Raw genomic sequence first — 16,785 nt, forward strand, 5'->3', positions numbered from 1 at the left:
AAGGGACCTTTGAAGGTCAGCTAGTCCAAGCCCTGCAGCGAGCAGGGACACCTCCCACTTGGCCAGCTTGTCCAGACCCCCAGGTCCAATGTGACCTTCAATGTTTCCAGCTGTTGGACATATCTCACCTCTCTGGTTAACCTGCTCCAGGCTTTTACCACCTTTAGTGTAAAAAAAACCTTCTTCCTTTCATCTCTAATCAATCCTCTTTTAGTTAAAAACCATTCCCCAGTCCTACTGCAACAGACCCCTAAAAATCTTGTTTCCACCTTTCTCTTTTTCTTAGGAGTTTCCTTGGTGCTCTCACTTTGAAGGCTCTTTCAGCCCCTCTGAGGTTACAAAACCTCCTCTGCCTTTTCAGCCTGCTGAAATCCCTTGCTGTTCTGATCTCAACAGGAGGTCTCTCTACTCCTCCGCCTCTACTCCAGATATTTCTAATTCACCTGCTGTTGAGCACGAGTGACCGGACATTCCAAGTCTCACCCCGGCGCTGCAGAATTAAGATTTCCCCATGTCATTGGGAAATATCTAGTTAACAGAGGCTGTGTCTCTACTGGCAAGCTCCCACAGATGACCCGAGTGTAAGACCCCATCACTGGCACGGCAGGCACAGCGCTCCTGCCATGGTTCCTGCCTACAGGGAAGGTGCTGCACTTTGCAGTGCCTGATGTCACCCCGTGCTCCACCCCTCACTGCCGCTCCCGGGCACTTCCTGCACTGAACTACAGCTAGTAAACTGATCCTCCAGGCTACAGTCAACACTCAAACTGCTAGCAAGAACCAAGTTAGGAACTTCATTCATTGCGTCTCTAAGTAACCTCCAGACTGGGACCGCAGTGGATATTACCACCAGTGAAAGTCTCCTCGTCTCCCAGTCCACCCCACGAACGCGTGAGGGCGGCGGTGATTCCCGTGCCCACAGGCGGGTCCCCGGCCCGGGCACACGGAGCGGCCCCGCCCGCCGCGGCCCCGGCTGCGCAGGCGCGGCGGCCCGGGCAGTTGTGGCCACGCCGGGAAGTTGTGTTGGGAGTGCCGCGAGTGCCGAGCCCAGCCCGCCGCCAGCCCCACCATGTCGGGCTCCTCCAACGTGGCGGCCATGAAGAAGGTGGTGCAGCAGCTGCGTCTGGAGGCGAGTGTGACCCGCGTGAAGGTGAGCGCGGAGCAGCGACGGGACGGGACGGGGCGGACGCGCCGCCATTTCACCGCCCCGGGGCCGCGCCCGCCGCGCCGGGGCCGCCGGCTCCGACCTGCACCGCCCCGCGGACCCGGCTGGGCGGCGGCGCCCGGGCTTCTCCCGGGGCTCCGTCGGTGTTCCCCGGCCGAGGCGAGCCCGGAACGGCAGCGCAGCCGCGTCCCCTCCGCCGCACCCCTGCCCGGGGCTCGGCCGCTCGCTCCCCGCTGCCCCTTAGGCCCCGGGGCCGCTCCCTGGTCGAAGCGCTGCCCCGGGGCGATGGACGCGGCCCGCGCTGCCCCTTCGTGCCCTCGGGGCGAGGAGCTCCCTTCCGTCGGGCTCTGGGGAGAGGCCGCCCGAGCCGGGGCGCACAACAGGCTGGGCTGGCCCCTGCACGGCAAGATGGAGATGTCGCTGCCAGGCACACGGAGTGCAGTGAACTTGTGCCCGGCCGGGGTGGGACCGCGCCTGGCACGGCCGGACAAACCAATATAAGTGTCAGTGCAAGACGCAACTTTTTGAAACTTTGATCGTTTTATTTATGAGTTCAGAGTCACAGCAAAGAAAAGCGAGACAAAGAATTTTTTCACTTTCAGCTTTTAGGAAGGTACAGCATGCCAAAAACCCCTTATAAGGGTGCTCGGAACCCCATTATCTCATCATAAGGATGGCTTTCCAGGGGAGCCTGAAATGCTAGTTGAGTCGAGTAGAACATGTTAAACCATAGACTATTTTTGAATTGTTTATGCTAGAACAAGGATCTTCATATATTTAATAAAGCTATCTTCAAGATCTTGTTTATGTTTTACCCTTCATACTTAGAAGTTTAACATGGAAATTAAAACATCCAAATCCATTCTCATTCTTACAGTGTTCATCTTCTTGCTTTTAAGAAACGAAACTACAATGAAATCATTGCATAAAATCTATATAAGCAGCATTGCAGCATCATTTAGTAGTATTCTTTATACTTTTCAATGTAAAAACCACATCCTCGGTAAGGACTGCTCAGTGAATTCTAATGCCAGCTTTTATTATAACTAGGTTTCTCAAGCTGCAGCTGACTTGAAGCAATTCTGCCTGCAGAATGCACAACATGATCCCCTACTGACAGGAGTATCGTCAAGTACAAATCCATTCAGACCCCAGAAAGTTTGTTCGTTTTTGTAATTATGTGAACTACTTCAGTATCCTTCAGTGGTAAGTTCTTGAATTACAATTCATAAACTCTTTTGTCATTTAAATGAGGCAGGCTGTGTGAAAGGCACTCAGAAACATCTGACTTGTACAGCTGGTGTTGGTCCAGATCCCCGTTTTTGGTCCCTTCTCTAGTCACAGCTCTGCATGGGACTTGTGCTGGCCATAGGTATTATGAGTAGCACTTTGCTGTTGCAGAGCTTCCACCAGTTTCTGTAGCTGTAGCAAAGTAGTGGGGCCAGCTACTCCTGAGCTGCTATTTAGCAGCCAGACTAACCCAGCTGAACAGTAATTGTGCTGTATCTTCCTCTCTGTAAGGGTATTATTTCCCTTTTCTCACATAGAATTAATTGCCTGACAGCAATTAATATGTGCTGAATCCTGACTGTGGCAGATAAATTTGCCTTCTCTTCTTAAAGAAGAGTTCCATAAACAATTAGTGGTGGTGGTCCCCAAGAAGAGCATTGACCACTGTGGGGGGAAGATGCCCTCTCTGCCAAAAGAAAGAAGTATATACTTTTAAAAAGATATGTACTTTTAAAAGCCCATACTCCACTCAAGTAAGCTACTATGGGGGTAGCAGTTTAAATAACTATAAACAGTGAAATACTCATTTGGATTTTCATTCCAAAACTTTCATAGGTTCATTAGCATTACTGCTATCACCAAGAAGACTACTCACTCATCTGGCATTTTGGTGATTAGATTTTAGGCTAACCTCTTTAGAAAGGCGAGTTTTAGATCCACTATAGTTTCACCAAAACTCACAAAGTCACCATAACTTGGTTATTTTGACCACAGGAAACACATGATAATTTTACCATATTCCCTTTTCCTGTTGCCCCTTGACTTGGATCTGTTGGAGATGAGAGCACAGGCGTTATTTCGAAGCATCTGATGCACAGTTAACTGTAATTCACAATCCTTAGAAATCTCATAGTAAGTCTTGACCTTTAAAAATTCTGGTTGTGTAGCTGACTTATATCATCTAAAAAACTGTAGTTTGCTAGATTTAAATTGTGCTGTTAGGGAGCTTTATAGAAAGATGACTGCAGTCAGACTGAATTGTTAAAATTGTTCTCTCCTCACGCAGACTGTAGAAATGTTCCAGATGTGTGTACTAGAAGAATAACCACGTTTAAAGACCAGAGTAGTAATAGTATAGAAGTTGATCCTTAACTATTTAACAAGCAAAAACACTGTCCACCTTGTTTTGAGCAGTGAATTACAACAGTATAACTGAAATGTGCTTTAGAGTTCTTGCAGCTTTTAAGGTTACTTCTATTGTGAGTTTTTGCCAACTACTGTTATTTAAAAACTACTCTTCGATAATACATTAGTGTAGCTTCAGCTTAAGCACTAATCCAAGGAAGAAATCAGATCATATGTAAGCATTATACACTGCTTACTTCTACAAAGCCAAATAAACTCTACTTAATCAGTGACACATACAATTCCTCGTGGAGGTTTGCTAAGGTAAAGTAATTCCAGGATTCCTGGGTGTGCATGTAGGGAAACAGTGTTTCCTCTGTCTCACACACCACCTGTATGCATAGGGTGTAAAAGGCTTAATATTTTCTTTCTCAGTTACAGCCTTTGGAAAGGACCTCTTGTTTCTGTTTTAGTTACATTACTTATAGGTGAAACTCCTTCACTTTGAAAAGGGGTGATTCCTTCTGTTTTCTTGATGAGCCAATAGTGTTCGTGTTTGCAGTCAGCACCACCTCACTGAAGAGGAAGTGTAATTTGTTAGTTACACAACAAATTCCTTGCTTTTCAAAACCAAATGGAAACCTGGTGTTTTGGGGAGCACAAAGTGACTGGGAACAGCTTCTATCGTTCCACTTAGTTTCTTTTCCAGGAGACACTAAGCTTCAGTTCTTTTGTAAGAGCTTTGATTACCTTGTTTTATCTTTGGGGATGGCTTCATTAAGAATTTAGTTTTTAAACTAGTATTTTATAAAACAGCTGTGAAAAAGAGGATATTTTTTTCCTAAATAGTAGTCCATGGCATACTCTGAAATGTGTTCTTAAGAGTTGTTTCATTTAGCAGTGATGCCTTTCTAATTAGATCTTGGTTTTGTTTTTCAGATCTTCTAGCATCTTTTCCTACCTGCTGATGTGTGTATGGGCAGAATGCCTCAACGAGTGGCCTGGTTTGAAGTCTGTACAAAAGCTTAGCTTTAACGTGCCAAATCTAACTTTCTAAAAGTGCTACTGTCGTCAAACTTCTTACCATCTACCTCTCCAGATGAACTGTATGCTAGTTACGTGTTTCTGTTTCATACGGGAATCGGTTTTATATGCCAAGCAAAAAATAAAAGTGTCTTGACTTAGTCTGGGCTTTAAATTACTGTAAGAATTTGATTAACTTCTGGGTATGGTGGCACCTCAGAGTCACTGCATCGTGGTGTAGGCAGCTGGAGAGCAGAGAGAGAAGTGTAAATATTCTCTGCTGCTGCAAGTCTGCCTGCGGTTAACAGTCCTTCAGAACAATGAGACTCCATGCAGTACCATACTTAGAAGCATAACAGAAATAGAACACAAAAAAATTTTGGACTGTTTGTAATTCAGCTATACAGCTGTGCCATATCATAAACATCACATTAAGACAGAGTAAATTATTCTTTATCTTAATGAGTAATTCTACCCTAGGAGATAACTTACTCTTATGCACCTTCTTATTCATTAGGTAAATATGAAAAAGCACTTACAGCTGTATATGAAAAGAAAGTAGCTCAGAGAAAACTTGACCTTTTAGCTGCCAGTCAATGTGCAACTTAAGGCAAAACAGTAGTTTATGTACAGATAATACCAACTCGAGTGTTGCTGTGAGGCTAAAGAAGCATTTTTAAAATTTTACTGGGGAAAACCCTGCTCAGAGACTTCACAGTCACTGAGCAGCATTTTTAGATGACAGCTTTATGTAGTGCCTGTAAGGGTGTTTTATGATTCTTTCCCATCTGTCTTTGTTTCCTTTCAACTGCTTTGGGTATGTAGACCTCTTATCAATGTGGTATTTACAGAAGAGATACCTGTAGGAGTTATGCATTGCTTTTGTAACTTCAGCAACATGCCTACTTTATGCAAAATGCTAATTAAATAAAATACCATGGATTTCATGGATTGCATACTGCCTTCTCCATGTTCTCTGGATAGGAGAACCTTTTTGGAAAACTATTCCCATACTGACAGGAAACAGCATACTGTAAGTTAGAAAAAAGTTTAAAGTGTTTATCTCTTACCTGATTGAAGATGTCTGGGCTAACAGAAAAAATAAAACCAAACTGTAAAACTAGAAATACTTTATTTTGAAAATTTCTTTAACCAACATATTTGCTGTCTTTGTTGTGAGGCATAATCTGTTTCTGCAGCACAGCAGCAGTTCTGGCAAATCCTTTGTGATAGCTAAATGACAAGTTGCTCAAACATGGCCATAATTTTTCCTGGTAAACTGGAAAAGGTCACTGTCCTTGTCATGTTGGCTACAAACAGGAAGAAAGGCACATCCTACTTGATTGCTGCTGAAGAAAGTTCTAATGTTTGCTGTTTGTCTTTCTGCAGACAGAACATTCAGTATCATTTTCATTAGTTAGGAGTCCAAGATCATCCATAGTTCAAAGCAGCTGCTGTATTCCTGGTCACCAGCAATTGGCAGATTTCACTTATAAGTGGAATTTTCTTCTATTTGTGTCCATTTCTCGACGCTGAAATTTAAAAGAAAAGTTGTTTATCAGCAAGTTCATGCAACAGGATGAAACACAAACAAGCAAGGATGACCACTCCATTTTATAGCAGAGTGAACAGTGAAAGAGTTATGGTACAGTAGTTGCAAATAAGTAGTAGTATGGTATATTGACAATCATCATCCTTGCTATTTTTGACTTGAAATACAGCAGAATGTTTCTGCTTTGCATATTTCTCAAAATTTACCTCTAAATACTTCAGTTAAACACTTGCACACTGAGAACTGCATTTATACCACTTTTCTAGGGTAAGATTTTAATTCAAATTTTCATTTTGTGTCTGATTTAGCACTCCAAGCAGGACTGTTATCAGTACTAAGAATACCTTATGAATCCACTCATATTCTCCAAATTTGGAATCAAAGGTTCCTTTTTGAAGTGACCTCAGCTTTAATGTAAAACGTGGTCCAAGTTCTTGAATCCCCACTTTCTTTTCACTCTTGAAGATATATCTTGGGGAAGAGAAGAATTAAAATTAGGAATTAAGCTACAAGAGTATTCTCTCGCACTTGTAAATGAGTTTTGTGGAAAACATCACCTGTGGAATCTGAAAAAGATGTAGTCCCTCTGGTTATGAAATGTAGCTACTTGTCTTCCAATGAACTGAGGATCGTGTGGGAAGAGAGCAGCAAACATGCGGCCAATGGAATGGCCAAGCCGCGTTGTGAAGTTATTCAGGATCACTTCAGGGACGTGTTCTGTGGGCTCCTTCCCTTTTCGCTGGAATGAAGGTAATGAGAATGCAAAGAACAGATTGAATGCAAAAGGATTTTAACGTATTATCAAGGAAGTGTTTGAAATAGGAATATGGGCAAAAACATGCCCTAACAATTTTTTCAAACACAACCTAAGTTCATAAGGAGCAGCTAGTAATGTAAGCATCTTTGGTTCAACAATACAGCAAATAAGCTTGAAAATGGAAATATGCTGCTTATGAAGTAGAATACACTTCCTTTTAGCTTACCAAAAAACTGCATTTACCAGATCAAGCTGAATTATATCAAACTGCAGTTTTGACAGTTCAGGTAGACTGGCTGTATTTATCATTAACCAACAGATAACCCAGTCTTCAAATTTGTTTGGAGTCTCACCTTTATTTCTTTACGCAAACGCACACTACTCATTCTAAAATGAGCAGTTGGACCATCAGGCAGATGACTTAAAACAAGACCATCTGTGCACCAAGTTAAAAAAAAAAGGCTGGTAAAATTGAGCATGTAATTTACAGAGGAACATTCTATGCAAAATGCAGTATTACATTAGAAGTTTAGATCTATAATCTAAGCCCAAGGTTTTGTTTTATGTTCAAACATACATTCCCAAGCTCGTTAACTAGCTTTCTGAAGGATGTCCATTACATTTTGTTTCAACTGCTAACAAGGGTTATCCTCTATTGCTTTCTCATTCAACAAATTTGTGATGTTTTATCTAGCCAGAAAAACAGAATGGATCTCCCTGGTCAGAAAAACTTGTTAATTAATCAAACTGTTACATTTACTAAAATAGTAACGGTGCTTATTCATGCAGTACAAACAAAAAAGTGCCAACATATCTACACACTTTCTTTAGTAATTCCAAGTTCCATTAGCCATCAGACACTCAAGTCAGCACAGTGATTTTTTAGCTCTGTAATTTGCATTGTGAAGAGGAAGAAAACAGAATAAAGTAGATCTCTGATGCACATGAGAGAATTGTTTCCTTTCCCTGATAAACACACAAAAGGATACTTGGTATTTTGCGATCTTCATTAATGACAATTAAATCCGTGAAGTCCCTCGCAATGCACTGTGGAATGATTCTTTTCAAAGCCAGTCCTCTTCGATAGTAGACATGTGAGTTGGGTATAACAGTAGCCAGCTGCTCACAGAATCTCACTGTTCTCTGCAAAACGGGGAAGTTAAATTGCAATGTGGGCAATTCCCACTGAATTCAGTTATTAGGAGAACACAGGGTTGGTTCCAACTACACTCTCTGAGCATATATTACTTCCAGTATCTATAAAGTTTTGATAATAAGCTATTAAATTATTTTATTAAATTATTTTGTTCAGCTAGTGCAAAAACATCTTATTTGCAGTCAAGACTGTACACACATGAGATTTTTTAAACTTTTTTTTCTCCTCCCTCCATCACAGAAAAGCAGGGAAATGCAAAAAGCGTAATCTCCACATTCATCATTTATAAAGGGCACTGGTTTACAAAAATTTCACAGCATCTCAAGATGCAATATAACTGTTTCTTCATGAACTCAGTTTTTAGATAAACCATCTGAAGTGTATTTTTTCTTATTTTTAAAGCAATTTCTTTTACGCTTTTCACAAATGTCAGTAATCTCTCCAATCAGGCAATGCTAATCATTTCAATACAAGAACACATGCACAAGGTTGTTTTTTTTTTTTTTATATGAAGGAAACAAACAGTGCTAGAGAGACCAACAGATTACATACAAGAATATTGCTGGGCACTAAATAAAATGACAGAAAGAATCCATGTGAATGCTATCATTTTCAGTTTTAATGTAACAATCATAGGATGAAAGCCCCAGTATCTTATAACCAGTCAGTTGCTCAGAATTTTCCAAGGAAAACATACGTACCCCACGAGGTCGGTCTGACGTTGTAATAAGAATTTTGGGAACTGTCTGTCTATTAAAGTATGGTGCAAATTCATCAGTTGCTTCATCAAAAGCAACCTGGAAGAACAGAAGTTTTGTTAAATCCACCATGTATTAAGTAAGTGAGGAACAATTGTTCAATCTGATCTAAATTTCAATTCACAAGATCTATTCTGTTATTAATCACCCCAAAGGCGTGTGGTTCGGATGTTTTTCAGGATCTAGTGTGATGAACATGGGCAGCTTTTACTACCAATATCAGTAATGCAAAAGGCAATTATTTAATACACATAATAAAAGAATGACATCACCTCTTAGTAAACCCATCAAGTGTAAAAAGTAATTCATCAGAAGATTAAGAGGAAAGTGGTGAATGTTCAGTTTCGTTGATCAGTTTATGTCCCTTCTTAGAAAAAAAAAGGTTAACTTAATCACACATGCAGAAACAAAAGCAGTTACCTCTTCATCATTGGGATCTACAGTGGTTTCATCATACACTCGCTGATTTTCAATAGTCTTTGGTATGGCTTTTGGAGGTGCCTAAAATACATTTATTAATACATTCATGTCATTATTAAATGCATTGCAAATACCACATTCATACTAGCACGATATTGTGTATATTTCTACACAGAATTGGAAGTATTATTTATTTGATGCAACTTTTAAAGAAGGAGTTACATAACCCTGATTAAAAATATGCACAGGTATTGGGACACCAGAGAGCATCAGATGCAGAGAAGTACCACTAGAACAAGTGTCACTTTTTAAAACAAAACAAATACAGAGGGGAACTTTCCTTACACTTTTATTTCTTCAATGGAAGAAAAAGTTCCTGCTTTCAACAGCAATACTTTTTAACCTTGATATCTAGAATGTAATGACTAATAGCATTTAACGTTTACCCTGTTAACTTACACTACTCTTGTGAACCTATTGTAATATAGGAACTCTCTGACTACCTTCAATCAGTCCAGGAAAGGAAACAAAACCTTTGTTCATTACTAGGCTTGGAATCCAGCAGATAACTGGTCTGGGCGTGGTTTGGTCAGATCTGATTGTTTGAAGCTATACGGAAATTACTATTAGAGTATAATTCCTAATAATATCAAGACAAATGCCACCACAATCACATCAGAGACAACTTTTCAGGAGTGGTTTCATGTCATTCGTTTAAAACTCACCCTGCCTGTTTAAGCATCCTTTAACACAGGAGCAACAATGTTTCTGAGGTCAGGTGTTTGATACCTCTGCTAGACAACAGTGTCTCTGAAGGCTACCACAGCCTGTGAGCACAGAGAGCACACCATCACATAATGGTTTGGCTGGAAGGGACCTTTAAAAGCCATCTATTCCAACCCCTGTGCAGTAAGCAAGGCCATCTTCGACCACATCATGTTGCTCTGAGCCGCTCCAACCTGGCCTTGAACGTTTCCAGGCATGGGGAATCTACCACCTCTCTAGGCAGCCTGTTGCAGTGTTTTATCATCCTCAGCGGATTCACTGCTCCGCTTCTCTGAAGTCTGTGGAAAAACCCTTTGGCTGACCAAGGTGAGGAGCCCCAGCTCCGGGCAGAGCTGCAGGACTCTCACCCTGGCGAGCTGTGCCCCGTTCGCGGCGGGGCAGGAGCGGCCTCGCCGCCACACCGGCTACCGCGGCCGGAGCCCTTACTTTGTCTCCGAGGGCCTCTCGTTCCTTCTTCCGCTTCTTCTTCAGGGCCAACTTCTCCTGCGGGCAGAGGGACAGCGCTCCGTTAGCCAGCCCCGCCAGCCCCGGGCCTCCCCCGCCCGCCGGCAACAGCCCGCCCCACCTTTCTCTGCTGCTGCTTCCAGCGAAGGAACATAAAGTGCCGCCGCTGCTTGTTCTTGATCTCGGACACGCTGAAGGTGGGCGGGAAGAGCACCCGCTCCGGGGCGGGCGCATCGCTGCCATGCCCGGGCCCGGGCCCGCTGCCCTCAGCCGCCATGGCGCTGCTGCCGCGGGGCGGGGCCGACCCCTCACCCCTGGCCTCTGCCCGCAGGGCGGGGCCGCGCATGCGCAGCGCGGGGCTGAGGGGCCGCTCCGGGCCGGCGAGGACGGCCATTCTCCTCAGAGGCGGGGAGGGCTGCGTGTTGGAGCTCGTGGGTCTCACCATGTGCCTGAGAGCGTTGTCCAAACATTTCTTGAACTCTTGTCAGGCTGGTGCTGTTCCAGTGCCCAGCCACCCTCTGGGTGAAGAAACTGCTGATATCCAACCTAAACCTCCCAACTCAGCTTCAGGCCGTTCCCTCGGGTCCTGTCACTGTCACCACAGAGCAGAGATCGGTGCCTGCCGCTCCCCTTCCACTCCCGAGGAAGTTTTGACTGCAGTGAGCTCTGCCCTCAGTCTCCTCCAGGCTGAACAGACCCAGGGCCCTCAGCCCCTCCTCACACGGCTTCCCCTCAAGGCCTTTGACCACCTTTGTTGCCCTTCTTTGAACACTCTCTAACAGTTTAATGTCTTTCTTACATTGCGGTGCCCAAAACTGCACACAATACTCAAGGTTGAGCCTGCTCCAGCGCAGAGCACAGTCACCTCTCAACCCACGACATGTTCGGGCTCATTGCTCAGCAGACAGAACCGGGAGATAAGATCAGTGTATCTGATAGGGATTATTGCTGCAGTGTCATTTTTAAACCGAGTTAGCTGTCAGAGTGGGAAGCTTTGCATGACACATTGATGGGTTTACGTTAATGCAGGTAGCATCATGGCCCAACAGTGCCTGCCCATGTGAGCACTTTAACATTTAGACTATTGCTCACAGTGACTTAAGTGTTGGGGAGCATCTGCTACTTAGAAACCATAGGGGTTTTGATGGTAATGTTCCCAAAAGTTATTTTTATTCCATTAAAGTCTGTTAAAACTTGATGTTGAAATGAAACAAGAACTCCTACAGCAAATTAGAGATTCAATTTACAAAAAATCAGAAATGAGGTTTTCTATTCCTGAGCTAATTTTCATGCTTAGGGGTGTGCAAATGTTTCTGCACAGCAAAGACTACACAGTGTTTTATAGAAATTGAGTACTCAGGGATTTGGGGGACCTGGTCTAAACTGAAGGCATTTTAAATCTCAGACTGCAAAATTCTGAACCTCAGTGGAACTGATTAGTTCCATTTGTCCCAAGCATTTTTTAAAGCTTGATGTCTACTCATTTTATATACAAATAGTATTTTTCCTTACTATGTTTCTCTCACTAGGAAAGGGAAAAAGAAATCTGTTAACATAAATATAATGGGAAAAATACCTAGAAATAATCAGAACTAGAGAATGAAACCTTGTTCTGTCCTAAAAACAAATTTTGTTCTGCAACTCAGCTTGCTTCATTGAGATTATTCTGCTTAATACAAATGTAAATGAAAGATCAAAGGCCTCATTATGCACAATCCCATATATTTCTGGCCTCACTCCCATTTTTGTCAGGAGAAAATATTTCAGCTATCCTTACTGCCTTAAGGATAAGTAGTTTCCATGGTAATTGAGGTTTAGAGGATTTTGTTGAGAATATATTAACCAAGGACTTGCTGTAACTTTATTGCTCTAGCTGATGCAGATGTCAGAGATTGCAAGGTTATTTCTCAAGTCATTAGCAGATATTTTCATCACTGCTATTAGCAGAGCATACAGGTAGTTCTGTGTCGTTTGTAGTTTCAATTTGCAATGTTGTTTTTGTTTGGATCACTGAGTGCTCACATGAGGAAAAAACACATTATCTTTTTCCCTCCTAGCGAAAGAGATGACAACCTCCTAATATTATTCAAATACCTGTCTTCCAACGACTCACAGGAACAAAATAATGATACACAATAATAGCAGAACTTCCTAGGGCAGGGGAGGGACAACAAAAAGACACCAGAAACACACTGAGGATTTGGTAGAGATCACTGACAAGGTACAATTATAACTTTAATTGAAGGCCCAACTAATAAATGCATCCATAATATTACTTTAGTTCTTTCATAGAAGTTCCAAGGTCTTTTTCTTGTTTTATCTATGAACTCTATTCTGTGCAAATAACATTTTTACCGGGGGAGTCTTATTTTACAATTTTTGTGGGATTGTCAAGAAACCATCTTTTGGAAGAAGCTGCTTGGTTGAAAACAAAGCAACTGAAAAAAAACAGTAAAACCCAAACAACATCCTCCCCCCCCACACACACACAAAAAAAACCCTCAACAAGCAAATTCTCCTGTGAATAGTGATGAATGAAGACATTAATTTCAAGTCAGCATTTAGAAATTTTGGAGGAAAACTTTCTGTAAATAAACCCAGCTCAGTAGTGAAGCATCATTTTGAATGCTCAGTAGAGCACTGTTGTGTTTATTTTTCTGTTCTGTCATTTCAAACAATTGAGAAAATATTTTGCGATTAAGTTGAAAGAACAAAATTCATCTGGTGAAAGGAAATTGAATAAGAAAATACAGAAAGAGGTGAGAAAAGAGGGTAAGGTATCTCTGGATTCAATAATTTATTAGAGAACTGTTCTGGGGTTGTGGGGTTTTCTTGATTTTCCTTTTTGTTGTTTTTTGTTTGGTTGTTTGCTTGGTTTGGGTTTTGTTTGTTTTTTATTTCATTACCTGCAGGTTGAGAGCACATATGATGTGTCTATAACATTCCTTACACTAAACAAAATGCCTCAGAAAATGCAGTGCTCCAAACCAAACAAACCACTGTCTATGTTGGAAGAGAGCTATGCCCTACCATTTCCTTTCCTTCTTCCTTTCCTTTCCTTTCCTTTCCTTTCCTTTCCTTTCCTTTCCTTTCCTTTCCTTTCCTTTCCTTTCCTTTCCTTTCCTTTCCTTTCCTTTCCTTTCCTTTCCTTTCCTTTCCTTTCCTTTCCTTTCCTTTCCTTTCCTTTCCTTTCCTTTCCTTTCCTTTCCTTTCCTTTCCTTTCCTTTCCTTTCCTTTCCTTTCCTTTCCTTTCCTTTCCTTTCCTTTCCTTTCCTTTCCTTTCCTTTCCTTTCCTTTCCTTTCCTTTCCTTTCCTTTCCTTTCCTTTCCTTTCCTTTCCTTTCCTTTCCTTTCCTTTCCTTTCCCAACAAGCTGTTTTATACTTTTTTAATGGATTCATTTTGACTGTAGTTACATAGCCTTAGTAACATGGCAAAGGAATTCCCCTCTGAATCAGTGAGCCAGCATTCCTTGTGGTTGTTGTTAAGAGATAACCACCAATTGATAATAGTAATTTGAAGATCACCAGATTCTGAGCACAGTTTGCAATGTCTCTGGTTTAAGTATTCTTGGTGTGTTAGCAGAGTAGAGCACAAGGGAGGGATGACTATTTTTTCTCTAGGACAAAATTCCCCATATTACACAGCTGGAATCGTACTGTTGTGGATCTAAAAGTGGTGAGAAGGAAAGTACAAGGAACACAAGATCACAACAAAACAGTAACATGTGAGGCTCAAGGCTCCCGCAAGGTTTGTTGCAGTCCACATTTCTGGTCCTCAAAAACCTCAGCAAGGAGCAGCCTCAAAACCTTCAACAGGATCCTTAGGCCCTCTGAGCACTCTGGTGGTCGTGAAGAGGGGGAACAGAAGCAGGAGAGGAGCTGGGGGCTGGCAGTGTGGCTGCTGCAGCAGGAGTGCTTGTGCAGCTGCCCAGGGGCTGACTGGCAGCAGCAGAGTCCTGAACTAAGGTGAGTGCACTCCTCTTATTCTTGCATTCAAAGCTGCTTCTCCTGCCCTTCACAGTGCTGTGTAAATAATGAAGTGGTACCCCAAAGGTCTGGTTTTGTTATGCCTGTAAGTACCTCAGCCTTGACAATTCAGAGCAGTTGCACAGCTTTGATCACATCTGAACCCTTAGCAGGTCACTCATGCTTGCAGCTTCTCTCTAGTAGGTGTTCCCAGGGGCTGCTGAACACCATGGAATGTGTAGCAAAGTTAGTGATAGTGGCTTTGCTTAACTGGTAGTTGAAAAGTTAAAGAAGGATACAGAAGACAGGACTTTCCAGCCTCCAGAGATTATCATCTTACCTGTCAATGGAACAGTGAAACCACAAGCCTGCAGGTTTTTCTGAGGTGAGAACTGTCTTCATTCTTCCAGCTGAAGTGACTGCTGTGTGTTGAATAAGATCCAGAAAATGTTGAATCAAATAGCTAGGCTGGGGCACTCTTCTTCTGAAAGGAAACAAGATTCAACTACTGGCCAGGTCTCAGTATTCTCCCTGTAGTTTACTTTAAAAGTTACACAGCAAAAAAACAAGTTATGGAGAATGGATTTTAGCCAGCTTCAGTTTCTCTGTGTATGCTCTCATCTCGGGGCTGAAGAGTCTGGTTCTCTCTACACTCCTGGCCTGATGCCCTGTTGGGCTTTTCACACAGTGAAGAATGGACAATGTGGTCTCACCAGGATGGAACAGTCAGAGTGGTGGGAGATGCTCCTGTGGCAGGAGAATCTATCTTTGAGCCCTACCTCCCTTCAGCTGAGGAAAGAGTGGGCCCACCTTAATATGCTGTCCTATGAAAGATGGACATCCATAGCATCGTTTTCTGAGAGAAAGTCTGCAATTGTGTTTTGTAGAGAGACTTGGTCAGTGGTGCTTGGTATGTATTATTGTACCAAGCCATCTGGGGCCTCCACTATAGAATAGTGTCTTGTTTACCCAGCTAGGCGTAAGTACAAAATAAATGCTAAACTGCTTAGCTCTTTCCACATTGTTCCCAGACTCAGGCATACCCAGAGCTGTTTCTCCAGGGGTGCATTTCATAGGGGAGCAACATTAAATTACCAGGTGCCTATGCAGGAACTGTGTGGGTAGTTTTTCAGGATCATCGGTTTGAGACTTACAGGCTTGCATTCCTTAGTGGATCTTGTCTACAGTCTTTTAATTTCAGTGATTTTAGTCACCCAGGGCAATCTATCTAATGGATAAAATGGGTATCATGCACAATAAAGTTGGGTATTATTTAATATTTCAGGATGAACACTAGATCTTACTGTATGCTCTCAATGCCCTGTCCTCACCCCATAACACAACACCAAAAAAAAAATATTTTTGAATGCATTTCTGCGTTGTTTGTCTTTACAGTACCTGAGTTGTGTACAAACATTAAGATGCTTATTGGAAAGGTATGATGTCCATTATACAGATGGGAAAATTAAACTAGTCTGTCAAAACAAAATTTATCAAACACATTTAGAATGCCCAGTGTAAGACACCTAAAGATCATTTTACAAATATTTAGCACCATGCATTCAAAACACACTATATTCAATTAGATTCACAATTAATATCTTCATGCTCAGAATCATTCTAGATACCAGATTCCAGGTACATCAACCAGCAAATGAGGAATGCAGGCTGAGTGTCTAAAAAAGTTTGGTGTACTATGGGAAAATTAGGAGATTAAATTAGTTTTAATTCTGTAGTGGTCTTGCTCTTTAAAGTTTCTTTACAATGTTCACACTTTTCTGTAAAATGTCCTAGGTTTAAGAAAAGAAACAATGGTAAAAAAGAACAAAGACCCCTCTGAAAAACAGCTCTATCTTCCTGAGTATTAACAGCCCTGCCAAAAAAAAGTATCACATCTGAACATGCTGAGAATGACCTTAAAAAGAACATTAAGAGTTTTGGCCCCTGTATGGGTCCCTGAGGAACACCATTAGTAACCAGCCCCCTTTTTATGTGAAGTTAGCACTGCTGATCAACAGCTGATCATCCATCCACCTTGTACATTTTTCCACTCCGTATCTCATCCATTTGACTGTAGGGATACTGTGGGAGTCCAGGCTGAAGGCCTCCCTTAAGTCAAAGTAAATAGCAAGCACTGCTCTACCTCCTCTGTTGGGCCAGTCTTCCCATCAAAGGTTTGCCCTTGGTAGAGCCACATTCCTCCATCTGTTCTCAGTAACCTTTGTGTCCCTCAAGTGCTAGGAAATGTGTTTCAGCAGTATTTTTCCCATACTCATCCTGGGGACAGAGCTGAGGCTGACAGACCTGGTCACAGACCTGTAGTGCCCCGGCTCTCCCCTCCTGTTCTTGAAGCTGCAGCAGCTCATAGAGCAACCTTCGTGCTGAAACACTGCAAAGGGCAGC

The 16,785-nt window shown here is 42.4% G+C and overlaps 2 protein-coding genes across 2 annotated transcripts; one reads left to right on the forward strand and one right to left on the reverse strand.

Annotated features, from left to right (window-relative positions):
* Positions 1–942: 942 nt before the first annotated feature.
* On the forward strand, positions 943–5,670 carry GNG5 (G protein subunit gamma 5). Its single transcript, XM_086901585.1, has 3 exons — positions 943–1,150; positions 2,216–2,371; positions 4,460–5,670. The coding sequence occupies exons 1-2, from the start codon at positions 1,070–1,072 to the stop codon at positions 2,339–2,341; spliced, it is 207 nt and encodes a 68-aa protein (XP_086757711.1). The 5' UTR covers positions 943–1,069; the 3' UTR covers positions 2,342–2,371; positions 4,460–5,670.
* RPF1 (ribosome production factor 1 homolog) lies at positions 5,659–10,737 on the reverse strand. The gene is made up of 9 exons (XM_086901584.1): positions 10,538–10,737; positions 10,399–10,455; positions 9,187–9,267; positions 8,710–8,805; positions 7,842–7,995; positions 7,206–7,288; positions 6,653–6,834; positions 6,440–6,566; positions 5,659–6,075 (listed from the first exon to the last, which is right to left on the reverse strand). The coding sequence occupies exons 1-9, from the start codon at positions 10,691–10,693 to the stop codon at positions 6,034–6,036; spliced, it is 978 nt and encodes a 325-aa protein (XP_086757710.1). The 5' UTR covers positions 10,694–10,737; the 3' UTR covers positions 5,659–6,033.
* Positions 10,738–16,785: the final 6,048 nt, after the last annotated feature.

This window comes from Cyanistes caeruleus, chromosome 9 (genome assembly GCF_971803275.1).
Source record: "Cyanistes caeruleus chromosome 9, bCyaCae1.hap1.1, whole genome shotgun sequence".
NCBI lineage: Eukaryota > Metazoa > Chordata > Aves > Passeriformes > Paridae > Cyanistes > Cyanistes caeruleus.